Raw genomic sequence first — 20,484 nt, 5'->3', positions numbered from 1 at the left:
TGGATCATTAACAGCATCTCCCAATATCTCCCCTATTAAACAATTCCACACTGATATTGGATGTTATACATTCTCAACTCCAGATCCATGGTATTCTTGCCCCTACCTCTTACACTGAGTAATTTATGCCTATTGATCTTATGTGTGATTCCTATTTAACTCTACTTGCAAATGTTTGCAAAAGCAGCCATCAAACAAAGGCCACCAGAAAAATCAATGGATTGGGATCACTGAGAGAGACCACTCTGAAATCTTATTTCAAAACCCTAGGAGTCTTGCGTAATACAAAAAAAGAAGAAATGCATCAGAGTACCCAGGAATTTTCTGTTCACTGAGTGAAGCAATACTTTCAGTGAAATTGACTGCTGGACATTTACATAGAAGAGGCACACCCAGGAATGCTTGCTGGCTGCAGTGGGTGTTCCCTTCCCTCTATTACCTAGCTCTCCTCCTCCATGTGATGTTTTAAGTCACACCCACCTTCAGACCTGAACTTTTCCTAGTGCCTGATTCCACTCAGAAGACACTGGCTCGTATTTCAACATTTCCTCTCTGCTGGCAAGCCCTCCTCCCATAGATGAGGATGCATTTATCTCTCTACCACTCACCGAAGCAAAGTTTGCCTTTAAACAGTTCAGATCTGACTTTCTAATGTGGACCAGCTAATCTAAGAATCTAAGAAGAGCCGAGTGCTTCTGGCAAGATACTGTTTTCCACAGGTTCCATACAGGTGAGCTGGGCAGCTAGTTGAACACGTGGACAGCTATGGGGGGGGGGAAATAATGTTTCTTTTGAACAGTTTGTTTTCCAAAATTATGTATAACCTCTTTTTTTCTTCCTTGCCTGTATAGATCTGGTTTTCTCCAGAAATGTGGTTTTTACACTGGGGGTAATTACTAGGAGGGTAATTTGAACATATCCTGCGTGTAATGGAGCGATTTGTAATTGTGAGTCGAGGTCACTGCTGAGACTCTTGTTTAAAATAACAGTCTTTTTTTCTTTTAGGAGACAGTGTCATTTAGACCAGGAAAAGGGGTAATTAAATCAAACAGTTTCTGCTCTAGAATTTATAGCAGGGAGAGAATTTTTATTTTTTTTATATTTTCCTTTTTAGCTGCTGCTGGTTTAGTTCCACTCAGACAACTAAATGCTTGGGTGATGTTTTATAAAACAAAATAACATTTGTATCAAGATCCAGTCAACTTAATATTTTAAAATGTTTTAGTAACAGAAATCACATCTGTTCTTATTTTCATGCTCTTCCAGACTTCATAGGTAAGTCCTGCTGCTTTCTAGGCAACCATTTAAGTGTGTATGTGATATTTCACCTTATCAAAAGAATGAATAACTCACTGGATTGTAACTAGTTTATTAAAAACAGTTTTAAAGTCCATTAAGTATTTTATAGCTTATGAAAATGGAAAACAGTTGGACCTGTTTGGAAAATTTACTGAATTTACTGAATTTAAAGGGCAACATATGATTTAGAACATGCATGAGAACCCAAATAACCTGTGGTTGAAAATTGTAAAGTAGCCATGTTTTTCTCTGGAATCACAATGCCTCCCCTCTGCTTTTTATCCAAGTTGCTTAATCATCAAGAATCAGGAAATTGCTATCAGTTTCATTTCATTGTTGTGTTGGATCTATTTTTATTGCAGTAAATACCCAGCTTTTTTTTTTTTTTTGAGTATCTGCGTTATTTATCACGTAAGCAAACTGTATCTGTTGAGCCAATGGTTTGCATTTTAGGTCTGTTCTTTCTTCATATACACCACACATTCTTTCCAAATTCATCAATACACCTTAATTTTTAAAGTACTGTATTAATTACAAGGTTACAAAGTTATCTGAAGGTGATAGTTTTCATATCTTAGCGGGAGAGTCCTCAATCTTTTTGGCCTCTGGGTGACTACATTGAATGGTAATTTTGTGAACATGCTATAACCTTTCCCACCCAATTGTTGCCATTGTGGGCATGGTGGTAATAGTGTAGTTTGGTGAGGTTGCTGCACATCGCTGTTTTTCAAACTTTGCAATTTTTAGATATATTGTGTGGACTTCAATTCCCAGAATTCCCCAACCAGTTGTATTGGCTGAGAAATTCTGGGAGTTGAAGTTCACAGATTTTAAACTGTGTTGATAAACACTTCTCTACTATGTTGATAAACACCTCTCTACTATGTTGATAAACACTTCTCTACTAACATCTGAGAATGAACTCTTACTCCTTAAACCTATTGTTGTCTTTCCTCTCTGGCAGATGGATGCTATTCTAACCAAAGCTAACATTTCAATTTTCCAATTCTATTTCTATAGTTTATGTAAAACCCATATACATTTTGGAGAAAAATGATGCTTAAAATCAAAGTCTTGCAGGTTTCTAATTTCCAATTTAATATATTGAAGAATTTTAAATAAAATGAAAACGTTCATGGAATTTGATAGGTACCAAAGAAGAACTTTATTGCTCGACGGAGTGGTAGCACTGGTTAGTCCTTCGGGATTAGGCGGTATAGAAGTCGAATAATAGATAGATAGATAGATAGATAGATAGATAGATAGATAGATAGATAGATAGATAGATAGATAGATCACAATGAAAACAAAAATGTCTAGCAATAGTTTGCAACTTAGCCAGACTTCAGAAAAGTAGAAGGCCAAGCCAAAAATAAATAGGATTTAATTTACTATTATTGTTCTTTGCACACAATCTACCAGATTGTTATTACTGATTTTGCTAGTTTTGGATATTAGACTATTTAATTTTCCTCAAGGATCTTGGATAGTTAATTATATCACAATATATGTGCTGTTCTAAGTACTGATGAAATGAGGTTTGTTTGTCCCTCTCATGCTTTTCCAGGAATAATAATTATGCCACCAATAATAGTGGTGTATTTTGAATTGAAAGCAGGGGTGGGCTATTGCCCGGACTGGGCAGGGGGCAAAACGCAGTGGGGTAGTGATAATGGAGCTCCACCCCAGAGTGCCCAATTTGCAATGAAAGATGTTGAAAGAAAATGCAGGGCGTCCTGCATAAGCCACGCTCACAGTGTGGCAGTAAAAAATTTGGTAGCCCTTCACTGCACGCAAACCCATTGTGGCACAGGGTAGCCTACAGGTAGTGCTCAACCTACAACCCTTCATTTATTGATCATTCAAAGTTAACAATTCAAAAAAGTGATTTACAACCATTGCAGCACTTCCACAGTCACATGATCAAAATTCGGATGCTTAGCATTGGCCATGAAAGCCAATTGGCCCACCTTGGCCCAGTCACTCTCTCTCAGCCCAACTCACCTCTCAGGGTTATTGCAGGAGGAGAAAGGAATATTAGATATGTTGGCCATCTTGAGATAGCAACAATGATGTCACGGAACCAATTCGGTCGAGCCATTCTGTGGGTGCCACCATCGTTTTTAAAAAAATAATTGTTTTTTCCCCCCCTTCTGTGCATATGCAGAAGTCAGGTTTCTGGCATTGCACATGCATCACCGTATTGTTTTCAGGGGTTTTTTTAAAAAAAAAATCAAATTTTTTGGCACTGGAGGAAGTGAATGGCAGCGTGGTAAGTTAGAACTCACCCTGCATGTAATCGCCATTTGCAACATTCCCAGCTGGCTTCCAGCAAGCAAAGCCAATTGGGGGAAATTGGTTTTCCCCGATGATCACGTGGTTCACTTAACAAATGCAGCGATTCATTTAACCAGAAGGGTAAAAAAGTTTGTAAAATCAGATGCAACTCAATTAGCTTGCTTGGTAAACGAAATTCTGGTCTCAATTTTGGTCGTAAATCGAGGATTTTACCTGTACAAAATTTCTAAATAAATAACATTTTAATGGTTTCACATTTGTCGTATGTAATACAGTGCTCCCTCGATTTTCGTGGGTTCGAACTTCGCGAATAGCCTATACCACAGTTTTTCAAAAAATATTAATCAAAAAATACTTCACGGGTTTTTTTCTATACCACGGTTTTTCCCACCCGATGATGTCATATGTCATCGGCAAACTAATAATTTTTGCAAATAAATAACAAAAAAAATAATTATTGTTAATAAATAATTATGTTTATAAATATCAGGATCACTAAGTGTCTTATTCAATGGTGAGTACCAGTAATAATGGTGAGTAAATGGTGGTTAAGGGAATGGGAAATGGTAATTTAGGGGTTTAAAGTCTTAAGGGATGGCTTGTGATACTGTCCATAGCCAAAAATGGTGTATTTACTTCTGCATCTCTACTTCGCGGAAAATCAACTTTCGCGGGCGGTTTCGGAACGCCTCCCCCGCGAAAATCGAGGGAACACTCTATACCATTTGGTAGCAAGCTGTTGGAAAAGTTTTTATGTGTGTATACACTGGAAAATGGTTGGATCCTCAGCACATTCCAGATATAAAACAGTATGATAACGTTTAAAGCACAGATAGTTTGAAAGGACTCTAGCAATGCTTTTATATAATTGTAAGTTCTTTTAACAACAACAACAAAATTATCTAGTATAGTGCGGTGATGGCGAACCTTTTTTCCCTTAGGTGCCGAAAGAGTGCGCGCGCATGCTATGACACATGCATGAGTGCCCACACCATAATCCAATACCTGGGGAGGGCGAAAACAGATTCTCCCACTGCCCCCACCCAGAGGCCCTCTGGAGGCCGGAAATGGCCTGTTTCCCAACTTCTGGTGGGCCCAGTAGGCTCATGTTTCACCCTCCCCAGGCTCCAAAGGCCTCCCCCGTCTCCCTGGAGGCATTCTGGAAGCCAAAAACGTCATCCCAGAGCCTCTGTGCAAGCCAAAAATCAGTTGGCCAGCACCCACATGCATGTGGGAGCTGAGCTAGGGCAACAGCTCAGGTGCCAGTATATATGGCTCCGCGTGCCACCTGTGACACCTGTGCTGTAGGTTCCGCCATTACTGGTATAATGTATCATGAGGAATTCTGGGGATTGTAATGCAGCAACATCTGGAAGGCTGTGTATCCTCATATTTAGTTTTTTGTATGGGAGGAGATTTTAACTCTTTGAGGTAAATCGTTGGGAATCATCTAAGCAGCAGAAATGTCAGATATTCTTCAGGTTCAATCCCACTGTGATTATTTTTTAGACTGCAAAACCTATATCAGGGCCGCACTATAGTTCCAAGGGCATTTATAAGGAAATAAGCAGTTTGAAAATTACTGCATTATCATCATAGTATTGCATATAATTCTGTTGATTCAGATCATGCATAAAACAGTGTGGGGGAGGCTCCAATTTCACTCGAACAGTCATGTATGTAACCATGCATGGACAAAATGGCAAATTATTAACTTCCTTTATAAATAAGTGAGGTAAATTCCAAGAGGCTAAAGAACATCCTGGTTCAATTTCAATTAACAGGGCTTTTTTATGAACTGCAAAACAGAGCAATTTGTTCTACTAATTACGGTATCCTTATTTAAGAATTCGTGAGACAGCCACTTATTGTAGTGATTAAGGCATCAGGCTAGAAACTAGGAGGCTACGAGTTCTAATTCTGTTTTAAGCACAAAACTAGCTGAGTGATCTAGGGCCAGTCACTTTTTTTCAGCCCTAGAAAGGAGTCAATGGCAACTGCTTCTGAGAATCTTCCCAAGAAAATTCCAGGAACTTATACAAGGAATCTCCAATAATTGGACATAAATAATTTGAGATTAATTGAATCTAAATCTAGGGAATATAACAGCGAAGCCTTTTTGACTGTGCAAAAAAACCCACAAGTTTTTTCCTTAAGGCTTAGACAGGAGATAATAGTAATTTTATTTAAAAATACAATTAAAAAGATAACAAATACAAACTAAAAAGGGGGGGAGTATAAAAAAGTATTCTAAAAAATAAAATAGAAAAGAAAAAAAGATAGTTTTAAAAGGAAAAGGTATACTGTATATAAAATAGCTTTTCTCTTCATCACTACAACTATAAGCAATGTTAGTAATTTACCACCTTCTCTTAAAATAGAACAAATTATCCATTCTTCCCATATCCCAACTCTTATCTGCAACAAATCTCCAAAATCTCATAATTCAATCCTAGTTATCAAAAATCCATTAATGGGTTACCAGACATAAAAATATGTATTAATTTTAGGCTTGATCAAAAACCAATTTTGTTTTCCATCTTTTTATGTTTAATAATCTTGATCTTCAATGTCATAAATAATGTTCTAGATTCTAAAACTTGATTTCATTTTTTTTCTTTGTTTCTTCTCCCAATATTCCTCAAAGTTTTAATACCGTAAGTCTCCTTTGTAAATCCATTGTAGGAAAGCAATCAGGTGACGTTTGATTTGTTAATTGTAAATTCCTTTTAATTATTAAGACATCAGCTGATTTTATTAGTATGTCCAATGTAGCATCTTTTTCCATATTATTTTTGTAGCCTCTCAGTTTTAAATCCAATTTTAGCTCAATCTCAGTCTTGCTCTGAGTACAACCTGTTCCACTTTCATAACATTTTTTAAATATAGTCTTATCTTTAGGTGCAGACATTCTTAAAATTAACTTGGATCAATTGTCCAAAATATTCTTTAGTAAGTCCATTGTAAAAAATATTTTTCTCCATTCTGTATTAATAAATCAAATTTAAGTGATCTTCTCCTTTAATTTTGGGCTCCTTTTGGCTTTCTCCACTGTCCAACTTTCAAAGTCTCATCCTATCATGTGATTTTTTAAAAAAAGTTCAAAACAAAAGATTTTTCCACAGGAAACGTTCTTATAATTAATTATAATAATTATAATATTATAATTAATTAGAATAAAAATTTATTTCAAATCCACTTGGATCCTTAGTTTATTTATAACTTTATAAAACAAAGTTATAATTACCCTTTAGTGGTTTATTCCAAAGGGAAAAAATAATAAGTTTTTATAATAATAAACTTGTATTTAAATTTTATTTTCCTAAGGATTGAAGGAAACTTATAGGAGATGACAAGGTTGAGCCTGAGGGTAGAGTCAAATGTGTTATCAGTCTCAGATTTCTTTATGCCCACAAGTGATCTAAGTTCAGCCCACTTTAAATTCCACTGGCAACTTGCTTTGACCATTAGTAGTCAGATTTTTCTATACAACTTTATCATACAATAAACCTATATATTCCTTTGAAGGGCTTGGACTCCTGATTTCCTGCTTGACAAAAGTTCACCTGATGTTGTAAAACTTGTTGATCCAAAGGTTCCTAATAGCTGAAAAGCAATTAACAAGCAATTAAGCATGCAAACATAGTGTCCTTTTTAGAAGGTACTAATAGTGGTAAGAAAAAAAGGGGGAGGTATTCCCTTGTCTCCCATAGCTCTAAACCTGTTGGACATCACTCTTTTTTTAACCATAATGATTTATTGATTGATTGATTGATTTTGTCCAATACACAAAGAGGGTTTTAGTGGGTACACACATAGTAAAATACATGATGAAGTTATAGAGGATATACTCATAGTAAAATATATCTAAGAAAGAATAGAAGAGAAGTTATTGGAATAGAACATATCAATGAAAGAATAGAAGAAGAGTTATAGAAATAGAAGAAAGGTATAGGAGATATAGGAGAGCAATAGGACAGGGGACGGAAGGCACTCTAATGCACTTGTACTCGCCCCTTACTGACCTCTTAGGAATCTGGATAGGTCAACCGTGGATAATCCAAGTGTAGAGTGTTGGGGGTTTGGGGATGACACTATGGAGTCCGGTAATGAGTTCCACGCTTCGACAACTCGGTTACTGAAGTCATATTTTTTACAGTCAAGTTTGGAGCGCTTAAAATTAAGTTTAAATCTGTTGTGTGCTCTTGTGTTGTGGTTGAAATTGAAGTAGTCGCCGACAGGCAGGACGTTGCAGTCTATGATTTTGTGGGCAATACTTAGATCTTGTTTCAGGCGTCTTAGTTCTAGGCTTTCTAGGCCCAGGGTTAAAAGTCTAGTCTCATAGGGTATTCTGCTTCGAGTGGAGGAGTGAAGGGCTCTTCTAGTGAAGTATCTTTGGATGTTTTCAAGGGTGTTAATGTCTGAGATGCGATATGGGTTCCAAATGGCTTACTGAAACTATCCATCAAGATTTACAAATGCAGTAATTAGATCTATACATATTGATAAGCCAATCTCAAACAAGCTATATTACCACTTCATAAAGTCCAAAAAGCAAGTCCATAAAGTCCTTAGCTTAACTTGCTTCCCAGGGAATGCAAGAGTCTCAGGTTTCAGGCATTTTAGGTCTCATGTAGCCTGTTCTGAGCATACACTTGTTAATAAATAATCCTAAAATACCTCTAGGAAGAAATTGGCTTCAACAAGAATCAAGCTCTCTGAGTAGCTGTCATTACAACATGGTGCTGCTGCTCCTGTTTTGATTGGATATAGAAGGAAATTTTAACAGGTGCAATTTTTCTCAAATCTGTTTTATAGCTCTGTTCTTAACAATAACATGGACACATGTATGTTAAGGGGTTTTTTTAAGTTGGTCGAAATGTTTCAAAGTATGGGAACCCTGAGAAACTTTGACATTTCTCAGTGTTTATTTATTTTATTTATTTATTCATTCATTTGTCCAATACACAAATACATAGGAAGAAAAATAGACATGTAGTAATATATATAAGGGTAAAGCGAACTTAGAGGAGAGGATATATGAAAGAAAGAAAATATATATGATAAGTGAGAGAAAGGAAAGACAATTGGACAGGGGATGAAAGGCACACTTATGTTTCCTGTTCCCCAGCTTCAATCCTCTCCCTTTGGGCTTTCTTTAACTTGCAGTCTCTGGTTCTGGAAACTGGTCCTGGAGAATACCAAGGTGAGGGAGTGGAGGAAAGGGTGGCAAAATGGGATAAAGTGGCAAAAAGTAGTAGGACTTCAATTGCATGTTTACCACGGTCATCTTAACTCGTTTTTAACCCACTGCCCTAGTGAAACCCTTCTCTGGATCCTTGTTTCAGTTGCCCGAGAAGGCCTTTTGAAATGATTCATCTCTGTATTTACGGAGATTCTGAGTCATCCAGGTCATGGTTGTATTCTTTCAAAAAGGCAACTGGTTTTTCTTTGAAGACATTTTGCTTCTTATTCAAGAAGCTTTTTCAATCGTGTCAGTCATCCGTGACCTGGCTGGCTCAGAATTGCCATAAATATTTAGCAATGCATTCAACTTTCTGTATTTAAAACTTTCTAGGGAGATTGCTTAAAATGTGCTCCTGACAATTTCATATAAATCCATACAACAGCAGGGTTTTTTTGTGAGTTAAGAGTTCAAAAGATGACAGGATTCACCATCACAACCATGGTGAAGTCTTTTAAAGGACATTAAGTTCACAGTCCTCACTTTCTAATCACTTTCAGAAATTGCTCCTTAACAGCAGTACTTCTAAGCTGTTAGACAGCTTTGGGAAAAGTTTCAAAATGCCAGGTGAGTCATCCTGTATGAAAGAAAAAAATATTCATGATCTTAAGCAGTTAAAGAATCTGAAATAACAAAAAAAAAAGTTATGATCTTAGAAAATTATAAACAGACTAAGAGGGTAGCTGAATTTGGAATATCAAAACTTTTACAATAAGACTTTGAAATTATGTATAAAGAACGGACAGCTTTTTAGGGGACATTTAACAGACATTTCAAGAATGAAGTGAAAAATAAGTATGCACAGTATCAACAATGTCTGTTCTGATATAAGCTTCTGTGGATAGATTATGTCCAAAAGAAATTATAAACATTAAACAAGTTTTATTTGACAAGATAGTGACTGTATCAAAAGTTGGTTTATTGGATAAAACAGGGTTACTTCTGGCAATCCAAACCTGTAGTTAAATCCGCTTCGTGGATTTGCTTATAGGTGAGACATGCAATATGGAATAATTGTTTGTAATCTTAGAAAGGTGAAGAATTACAGTACTACATTTGTATATACTTGTGATAAAAGTTGGAAGTCACTTCCTCATACATTTCTTTCTTCGTTCATTAACATATTTGTCAGAATATTTTTGTATATTTACCCTTATTATTTTTTCTTTCTTCTCCCTTTTTCTTTTTCCTTGTAACATTTATCCTTTATTTTTATTCTTTTTTCTTTAGATTTAGTGTACTAAATTTTATTATGATCAAAATTCTTAATAAGATTACACACCCACATCTCTGTATGTTAAAAACTATCCCAGCCTAAAACTATACCTAAGTTACTAGCTTTTGATCATGATTTCATAGCAATTACCAGGTGATAATGCTAAGCACTAAGCCCATCAAATTTCTTTTAGAAAAATAGCTACCAGTACATGAGAAATTGCAATATATTACAGCTCTATGGGAATTTTTTAAAAAAATAAAAGACAAGCACACAAAGTGCAACTACTGTCAATTATCTGGTTGTGGACCCTTGCAATGCTTTTTAATCACCTTGAGGTTTCCTTTTTCATCCTGTTCTCTTGATGGAATCTTAGCAAAAAAAAATTTTTTTAAACACAATAATTGCTTCCTTGTTAAGCAGCCACTGTTCTTCCAGTTAGAGGGGGTGGAGTATCTTGCTTTACTCACCTCCAGTCTCTAAGGTAGCAAGCAGGAAAGTATTGTTTTAGTCAGATTGATGCATAATAGGAACAAGGGCATGTTACTTGAACTTCATGTAGTCACTAGGAGTTTAAAATGTCGTGATGACATACAATCAGCCAATTATATGTCAGCCGTGATGACATATAATCAGCCAATCAGCCATTAGTGTTTCTTTTCATCAGGTCCTATGTCCTGCATAGCCTTATTTTATTTTATTTTTTTAAAGATGGATTTAATTTTTAAAAGGTGAAATCTATAATTGTTCAACTCAAAGCCCTTTTCTGGCTGCTGCATTGTTAATTGATACGATCTGTTTTTTTTACAAGCATTCCATTCCATACAGAGATCTAAGAAGCGCTGGGTTGCTACCGGTCCAGTCTGGTTTTATGAACCTGTAGCGGTGGCGGGCTCCACCCACCCTCCCCAAGTACTTCTGCGCATGCACAGAAGCATCACTCGTGGGCACAAACCTGTAGCAATGGGGTTTAGAACCCATCACTGGCTCCCAGGCTCTGAAAAATAAAGAACCGATAACCACAATTCTTTTGTTCCCTTGAAAAATAGGGGAAGGAACTAATTACAGGTAGTCCTCAGCATATGACAATTGGGACTAGAGTTTCAATTGCTAAGCAAGGCAGCTATTAAGTAACCTGATTTAATGAGCTTTGTGCTAGGATTGTTAAGGAAATCACTGCAGCTACTGTGTGGCTCATCAGCAGAGCTGGCTTGCTCCATTGACTTTGCTTGTCATAAACCAGCTGGGAAGGTTGCAATCAGATGGCCCCATCAATCTGTATAGTCTGGAGGACAGAAGGAAAAGGGGGGACATGATCGAAACATTTAAATATGTTAAAGAGTTAAATAAGGTCCAGGAGGGAAGTGTTTTTAATAGGAAAGTAAACACAAGAACAAGGGGACACAATCTGAGGTTAGTTGGGAGAAAGATCAGAAGCAACATGAGAAAATATTATTTTATTCAAAGAGTAGTAGAAGCTTGGAACAAACTTCCAGCAGACGTAGTAGATAAGTCCACAGTAACTGAATTTAAACATGACTGGGATAAACATATATCCATCCTAAGATAAAATACAGAAAATAGTATAAGGGCAGACTAGATGGACCATGAGGTCTTTTTCTGCCGTCAGTCTTCTATGTTTCTATGTTCTATGTTTCTATGCTGTAGCCTTAAACATATGCTGGCTGCCATGTGCCCAAATTTCTATCACATGGAGATGCTGCAAAGGTCGTTAAGTGTGAGGATCGGTTGTAAGTCACTTTTTTCAATGCCTTTGTAACTTTAAATGGCTGCTAACTGAATAGTTGTAAGTCTGAGATGGTTGAAATCAGACCAGAGGACAACCTCCAGTTCAGGAGTGGATTTCAACTTAACCTTGCTGCCGGTTTGCTCCCTCCTGTGCCACATGGGCATGCCTCGTGAGCATGTGCACATGCACAGTAACAAAAAGAATTTTTTAAAAAAAGATGCTGACCACATGCACAGTGCCGGAACTCATCTTCTTTGCATGCTCAGAAGGAGAAAAAATATATTTTTAAAAATATTTTTAAAAATTTAAGATCCTGTTCGATGATGTCATTGTGACGTCACCAGATTCGACCAAACCGAGAGGAACCCACGCAGCTCCAGTTTGCCTTTCAGTAAATAGGGTAATTTGCAGGAATCATGAACTGTGTTGCATAAAAGTGTTGACCATAAGAAAGCAGTAAGAGAAACTGTATAAATGGATAAGAGGGGGGAAAAATAAAACAAGAAAAGGAATTAGTATTAAGGAAATATAATGGGGGGGGGAACCAGAATTGTTAAATATTAATTATTATCTATAACAGATAAGTATAAATGTTAAATGTTGTTTGTATGTTTGTCAATATAAAATAATAACATTTTTTTTAAAAAGAAAGCAGTAAATCAAGAGACAGAAAACTCTTTGCTTCCATCTAGTGGTTGCCTTTATTTTAACACCCCAGAGAATTTCTCAACTTTAGCATCTTAAATTGTGTGGCTTCCATCTCCCAGAATTCAGGCATCTTAAAAGTTGCTGAGGTTGAAAAAAACTAACAGATCATCTAAGTGATCTTTCCAAAATGTCCTGAATACTCCAGGCCAACTGTTCAATGTGCTACAGATAATTAGTTTTTGACTCAGGTCTGAACTTGATCCTTGCACTGACCACTTTATTGATTAGGCCAAAGGTTACATTTGCCCCTCCATTCCAGCTAAACTGAAGGTTAGAGGCTTTTTATCAGTGTGTACATATTGGTGAGGAATGCTATATTTTAGCAGACTTTTAATTTAGTCCTATCTCCTGTTCTCTCTCTAGGATCTACCATGCGGAGCTTTTTAGGCCTCCTTTTCCTGTTCAACATTCTAGTTCCTAGTTTTGCTGCCTCCCTCCATAGACAACCTGACCAGCAAAAGATTGAAGAAGGTAAAAGGAATTGGGCATGGGGGTTTTGTTATCCAAATTTAGTGGCAGATTTATGGAGAAGAATGCTTGCATGTAGAATATTAGAAGATGTTAAGACTAGGCATAATACCCACTAGAAATAATACTTTGGACTCAGAAACAAAATGTTTTGATTTGATTTGTTTTTTGAAGCCCATGGGAACATTCAAGTAACTCTTACTTGCAGCTCCAAATGTCTCTTTTCCCAGGATTGCATGATAGCTGTAGAAAGTGGCCATACAGTGTTAGGAAAAGACAGAGATGCTTTATAGGATGGGACATCTCAAAGCACCTTTTTCCCCATGAAATTCACATCCTGATTACAGAAATCCCAGTTAATTTCTTCCAGTCTCCTTTAATGTATTTTAGATTCTGAAGCAGGACAACAAACAAACAAAAACACAGTCTGCCTTCTATTTTAACTTCCAAGCATTCCCAAGTAATAATCCAACACCCATTTTCTTAGATGCAAAAGCTCCTGAAAAATAGGAGTCAGGAATGGTAGAATGAATGTCCTCTAAAAGAGCCTTCAAATAAACCAATTTTATTAAAAGACATTTTATATATGATTGTTCTTTCTTTTTAAAAAAGTAATTGTATTAAAGATTATGATAGAAAAGGAAGAGAGGGAGGAAACTGCTGTTCCTGAATGTCGAAGCAAAGTATCAATCTTGTAAGTCATTTGACTAAAGAGATCATCATTCAAAATTGCCCAATAATGATTTCTTTAGCTGCCCAAAGTTGCCCAATATTCCTAGGTCCCAATCCAGTATTCTAAAGAGAAGGGTGTGCAATCTGCAAACTCATATTGCCTGCAGCTCTTGACATCTAGCATATGGAGTAATACGAGTTTAGTCCTAATTTCTTATCTCCAAGAGATTGATTCAGGGTTTTAACAAGAGTCGGTTAGCAAAAAGGGGAGGAAATTAGAAAACTAGGCAGAGGAGGAGAAGGGTAGAGAGAAGATGGATTTCTTCATTCTTACATCTGGATGGTTTTGACCTGCCTGTCATAAGAGTCCAAGGTTGCCTGAACTGGAAAGACCATTTGAAGACTATCCCTTCCCTATTTCCCTATGCATCTTCTATCTGAGCTAAAACATCCTTTGGCCATTTCCTTCCCAATTGCTGCATAAATGCCATTCTGATTGAACCTCAGAGCCACAACAGGGAAACTGTGGCAGTCTCATCTCCAGGCATCAGTCTGACAACCTTCCTTGAGAACGTGTTTAAACATCTTTGTGAAGCAGAGTATTTTGGCAAAATGAAGTATGCAGACCACAGATCAGGAAGGCACCAGTTTTCAACCTGCTCCCTGGCTTGTCCTACCTCTCAAATTCACTGTTTTGTTTTATATAATAATGCATAATTATTACATTAAAATCCTCCTTTAATGAGATAACTGGGACTGGAATTTCCATCACTAAGTACCGCAGTCATATAGCATGACGTCAGGCAATTGTGCCATTTAGCAATGGTAGTTCCAATAATTCTAGTTATTGAAGTTAAATGAACATGATGAAAGTTATTAAGCAAGGACCCCATATGACTGCAACTCCTGACTTCCTGCCAGCTTCCAGGAAACAAACAGAGAATGACACAAATCGCAATTATGATTTGTGATCACAATTGCGATCATATGACCACTGAGGTGCTGGGGTGCCCATAGCTTCAAAGCCTGGGGATAACTACCACTCAGCACTGTCACAATCTCAAAACTGTCACTGAATGAATGATTCTTAAACAAGAATCACCTCTACTTGTCCTCGTTTAGGGATTGCCTTGTTTAATGATTGCTTGCAGTTACAATGGTGGTAGAAAAAGTAGTAACTTTACAAACAATCTTCACATTTCAAACCTTTGCAGGTCTGTAAAACAAAGGAAAATTGAAGTAAGATTGTAAGCACATAGTTTCATTCATTGCAGCTTCACTTAACTATTGAGTTGCTGGTTGAAGTTGCTAAACAAAGACTACCTATAGATCCAGCTTGTCTATTCTCCTAGATTAGTGATGGTGAACTTATGGCACGGGTGCCACAGGTGACATGTTGAGCCCTACCTGCAGCATGTGAGCCATTGCCTTAGCTCAGCTCCAATGTGCATGTATGTGCCAGCCAGCTGATTTTTGGCTCGCACAAAGGCTCTGGGAGGGCGTTTTTGGCTTCCAGAGAGCCTCCGGGGAGGATAGGTTATGTTTTTACCCTCCCCCGGCTCCACGGAAGCCTTTGGAGCCTGGGTAGGGTTAAATATGAGCTAATGGACCACTAGAAGTTGGAAATGGACCATTTCTAGCCTCCAGAGGGCCTCCAGGAAGCAGTGAAAGCTGTTTTCACCCTCCCCTGGCATTGAATTATGGGTGTGGGCACTTGCGCATGCGCGATAGTATTCACACACGCTCTTTCGGCAACCAAGGAAAAAAAGGTTCACCATCATTGTCCTAGGTTATCCTGAGAGATGTGTCTCTCACAGAAAAAAGTCTGCTAATGTTTGCTTCATTTCCCATATCATCTGGTCTCTTCTGCTTTAAACATGCAATGTAGCTAAAACCAGCAAGAGGCTGCACTCAATAACTGCCACAGTACAAGCTGTCTGCACTTCTCCCCCCAATGCTAATGATCCATCCACTTCACAAATAACCAACAATTAGTGCTTTTCTGAGTCTTGCAGAACCACATTCCATATGCGGCAAGGAATGCAAAATGAGGTAATGGCTTCCCACAAAGAGCAAATAATAAGCTTTTGAATAGTTTGAAGCTCTGTTTTCTAAAAGGAAGGCTTGGGATTGTGACTGGAAGTAAATTACAAAGACTTATTCATAGTGTTTATGATGGGATCATCTGGAAAGATCTAATAATAGAGGAAGAAATAGAATCTTGTAGGGCAGAATAGTCAGCACAGGGTTCTTTCCCAAACTCCCCCAAATCTCTAGTCTGTTTACATATAAATGGGGGTTGCCCCAAATGTATTTGATTTATAATTGCTGCTTGTACCAAAGTCAAACTGGTACCAAACCATCCTTCTCTTCTTTCTTGTACAAGATTGTTCTCTTCCAACAACGTAACCTCACTTCAGTAATATTGGTAGGAATGGGTTATTCTGCAGGTTTCAGGATTGTGAGACAGGCTGGTGGAACTGTTTTCCAGCAGAGCAAAATGGCTGGAGAGTAGGAGAAAGGGTAAAATGGCTGCTTCTGATCCCACAACAAATGCTGTCTGTAAAAACGGGGCAAATAATGCATGAAAATCCATTAGGAAAGAAATAAAAGCTTGGAATTTGGGTGGAGGAGGAGGAGGAAGAAGAGGAGACGGACAGTCGCTGCCGAAGGAAGAAGGTGAGGTGAGGGGAATAAAAAAAAAACCAAAATTTTAAAGCTTAAAAAAAAGAGGAACTCTGAGGCGGCGAGGAGAAGCACGGGCTTCCAATACATCTGGCGCGATGCTGCCTCCCATACACTGGTGGCTGCTGCTGCTACCTGCTGCATCTTCCTTCCAAGGTGAAGGGCTCCCCTCTCCTCTCGCTCACTCACTTTGTAGCCATTGCCTTTCCTTCACTGTGGTGACTCCTCAGCTGCCCAGAGCGAAGGGAGTGTTTCTTTTCTCTGAGTGCTGGCAGAGTTTATTCCCTCTCCAAGCACCCAGAGAAAGGAAAATGCTTCATTTGCTCTAGAGTGCCACAGCCTCCGTAAGCGCCACCAAAAGGCTCCTCTGGCAGCCCAGGTGGCCAGGATTAAAGGAGGAATGGCAGGAAACTGGCCGGGCCTTCGTGCCGCTCTCAAATTCCCTGGGAGATTTTTCCGGGCTCGGATTCTTTAGTAGAAAATGGTTCTTAAGTAGAGGCAAAAAAATCTTGAACACCCAGTTCTTATCTAGAAAAGTTCTTAAGTAGAGGCGTTTCTTAAGTAGAGGTACCACTCTGTGTGTGTGTGTATATGTGTGTGTGTGTGTGTGTATAGACACACACACAAATACATATACATATATATAAAATGTTTTTGCTGAATTTGAAAATTAAGAGAGACTAGGATAGATCTATTTTGGCCTTATTTTGGCCTCATCAGCTAGCCATACCCTCACTGGGACTTGAACCTGCAACCTTTGCCTTGTAAGGCAGAGAATTATCCTCTATTTCTGACGAATTTTCAAATTCAGCAAAAACATGTGTGACACACACACACACACACACACATATATGAATACTGTATATGTATATATGTGTATGTATGTATCCTGTACATATGTATATATATATCAGGAAATCTGCAAAATTGATGTGTAAGTTTCATTTAAACTTATTACCTCAAAAATATTCTGTAAATCCTGTTGGGAATAAAAAGTAACATAAGTGTCACTTCTCACTGTGGCACTTGGTTGATTAAGAAAGAAGCACTTCCTTGGAGAAATGTAACTTCTAGTGTATCAAAGTTTACCCATTGTTACAATGTCTTAATGTTATAGCTCAGGGATGTCAAACCCGCGGTGTCGCGTTGGCGTCACAAGGCGTATAACAACTTTTTTTCCCCTTCACTAAACCAGGAAGGAGAATGGCCAGCACTATCATCAGTCAAGACTGGTAGATGGCATTCCCTTCTATTTTAATAGTTCTTGGGGGTGGGAAGATGTTTGCTTCCTTTACTTAACAGGCATCCAGCTCTGCAGCATAACAATATAGAACAATGTTTCTCAACCTTGGCCGCATGAAGATTTATAATAATAATAATAATAATAATAATAATAATAATAATAATAATAATAATAATTTATTAGATTTGTATGCCGCCCCTCTCCGAAGACTCAGGGCGGCTCACAACAAACGATAAAACAATATATATAGGCACAAATCTAATATTAAGAAGAAGGAAAAACTAAAAACCCTATCATAATTAAAAACCAAACAGCACATACATACCAAACATAAATTATAATAAGCCTGGGGGAAAGGTGTCTCAAATCCCCCATGCCTGGCGGTATAAGTGGGTCTTAAGTAGTTTACGGAAGACAAGGAGGGTGGGAGCAGTTCTAATCTCCGGGGGGAGTTGATTCCAGAGGGCCGGGGCCGCCACAGAGAAGGCTCTTCCCCTGGGGCCCGCCAGACGACATTGTTTAGTCGACGGGACCCGCAGAAGGCCAACTCTGTGGGACCTTATCGGCCGCTGGGATTCGTGCGGTAGCAGGCGGTTCCGGAGGTATTCTGGTCCAATGCCATGTAGGGCTTTAAAGGTCATGACCAACACTTTGAATTGTGACCGGAAACTGATCGGCAGCCAATGCAGGCCACAGAGTGTTGTAGATACGTGGGCGAATCTGGGAAGCCCCATGATGGCTCTCGCGGCTGCGTTCTGCACGATCTGAAGTTTCCGAACACTTTTCAAAGGTAGCCCCATGTAGAGAGCATTGCAGTAATCGAACCTCGAGGTGATAAGGGCATGAGTGATTGTGAGCAATGACTCCCTGTCCAAATAGGGCCGCAATTGGTGCACCAGGCGAACCTGGGCAAACGCCCTCCTCGCCACAGCCGAAAGATGATGTTCCAATGTCAGCTGTGGATCGAGGAGGACGCCCAAGTTGCGCACCCTCTCTGAGGGGGTCAATAATTCCCCCCCCAGGGTAATGGACGGACAGATGGAATTGTCCTTGGGAGGCAATACCCACAGCCACTCCACCTTGTCTGGATTGAGTTTGAGTTTGTTGACACCCATCCAGACCCCAACAGCCTCCAGGCACCGGCACATGGATTTCAACTCCCAGGTTTCTGGGAGAATTGAGGAATTCTGGGAGATGAAGTATACACATCGTCAACACTGCTGTAGAACAATGTTTGCAACTTTTCAACTCCTAGAATTCTCAGCAATTGCTCTGCCAGTTCTTGCTTTTGAAGTCCATACATCTGAAAGTGGCCCAGGTTCAGAGGCATTGCTCTAGTCTAGATCTTATACACTTTCTCTGAGAACTAAGAGATATTGTTCATAGAACTTCGTGCCTGCTCTGAACTCCAGGATAATGACTGCTGGTTCCTGTCCCCAGTGTTCCTGGATGCCACTTCTGCAAGCAAATTCTTGAGCCGTAAGATTCTTTATAACCACTGGGATTTTGAGCTGATTGTGCCAGACAACTTGGAGCGTGAATGCAGAGAAGAAATTTGCAACTATGAAGAAGCTCGGGAAGTCTTTGAAGACGACTTGAAAACAGCTGAGTATGGGGAACTGGGTGGGCTTAGGGTGGCCACTTGCACGTCATTGGAGGGAAGTGTTTTTAATAGGAAAGGGGACACAATCTGAAGTTAGTTGGGGGAAAGATCAAAAGCAACATGAGAAAATATTATTTTACTGAAAGAGTAGTAGATCCTTGGAACAAACTTCCAGCAGACGTGGTTGGTAAATCCACAGTAACTGAATTTAAACATGCCTGGGATAAACATATATCCATCCTAAGATAAAATACAGAAAATAGTATAAGGGCAGACTAGATGGATCATGAGGTCTTTTTCTGCCGTCAGTCTTCTATGTTTCTATGTTTCTAAAAGAGGACATGCCCTCCAAAATAGATAGTATTTGCTTGCTAGTTTGTTTATGTAGGGTACTTGCTGCTCAACTTCAAAAAGACTTTGAGTAGCTTATAGTAAAACAGAAAGCATTAAAAGAAAAAGAAACTAAATTCCTCAAACCGTTGACATCTAGCTATTGACACACCAAAGCAAATATTACTAACCATAAATGTTTTCTTCAGGGAGGAAACTCTTTATAATCTCCCTGAACTCTAGTAAGCTTGGTGTTGACCTGATCTTGGATGGAGCCTTGTTTCAAAGGATGAATAAATATGAGAAACATAAAAGAAATGTAACATACCTTGTATTAAAAGGAAGAGAGTGACCAAAGGTCCTGTTATTAGACATATTTCTGCTCTTTGTTTTTCTCCTCTTTTTTAATCTTTAAATTAGAGACTCCATTAAAAAAAATAGAGGGTTTCAAAAGGAGTACCACTTAATAAACTTGAAGAAAGGGCCATCTTAGCCTGTATTACTATATATAAGTATAGTAATCTATAAAATTGAGTTTTCCCCAAAGGATACTCTTTATATGTGTATACTCAGGGGTGAGCAGCAGGCAGGATGGGGTGGAACGCAGTTCCAGCAGCGGAAATGAAGATGCATGCGCAACTCCAGCTGATTGGCGGCTGTCACTTCCTGGATTACTGGCCTCTGCTGGGCTCTCCTTTTTTCCCCTGCTGCTGCATCTGTGTTCCTTGCTTTTTTCCTCTTTCCTCCTTCCTGGCATTAGACAAGCTTCCCTCTCTCCTGCCTGGTTCCACTCCAGCCTCACGCAGCCACCTCCTACGTGAGGTTCAAGCAGAAGGCGTGGGTGGAAGCGAGGCTGGCAGCATTTATGTTTCTGGCAGCACCCGTTCGCCTAGCTACCCAGCCTGAGGTGGGGGGGGCGACCCAGTAAGGAGAGTGTGGGAAACGCAAAGCAAATTGTCATTCCAGC

General features: G+C 38.8%; 1 protein-coding gene across 2 annotated transcripts in view; it reads left to right on the top strand.

The window, feature by feature from the left end:
• Positions 1 to 377: 377 nt before the first annotated feature.
• PRRG2 (proline rich and Gla domain 2) overlaps positions 378 to 20,484 on the top strand; it is a 46,292-nt gene continuing 26,185 nt past the window's right edge. Inside the window, exons 1-3 of one of the 2 annotated variants that reach the window (XM_070729929.1) lie at positions 378 to 730; positions 12,880 to 12,987; positions 19,025 to 19,188. In XM_070729929.1, the coding sequence (XP_070586030.1) occupies positions 12,888 to 12,987; positions 19,025 to 19,188 (264 nt within the window). In that variant the 5' untranslated portion in view covers positions 378 to 730; positions 12,880 to 12,887. The remainder of the gene's footprint in view (positions 731 to 12,879; positions 12,988 to 19,024; positions 19,189 to 20,484) is intronic. The other variant, XM_070729928.1, reaches the window with a different exon arrangement.

This window comes from Erythrolamprus reginae, chromosome Z (genome assembly GCF_031021105.1).
Source record: "Erythrolamprus reginae isolate rEryReg1 chromosome Z, rEryReg1.hap1, whole genome shotgun sequence".
NCBI classification, from domain to species: Eukaryota; Metazoa; Chordata; class Lepidosauria; order Squamata; family Dipsadidae; genus Erythrolamprus; species Erythrolamprus reginae.
Note: the sequence above shows the minus strand (reverse complement) of the source record. Positions and strands in the feature narration are given on the sequence as shown.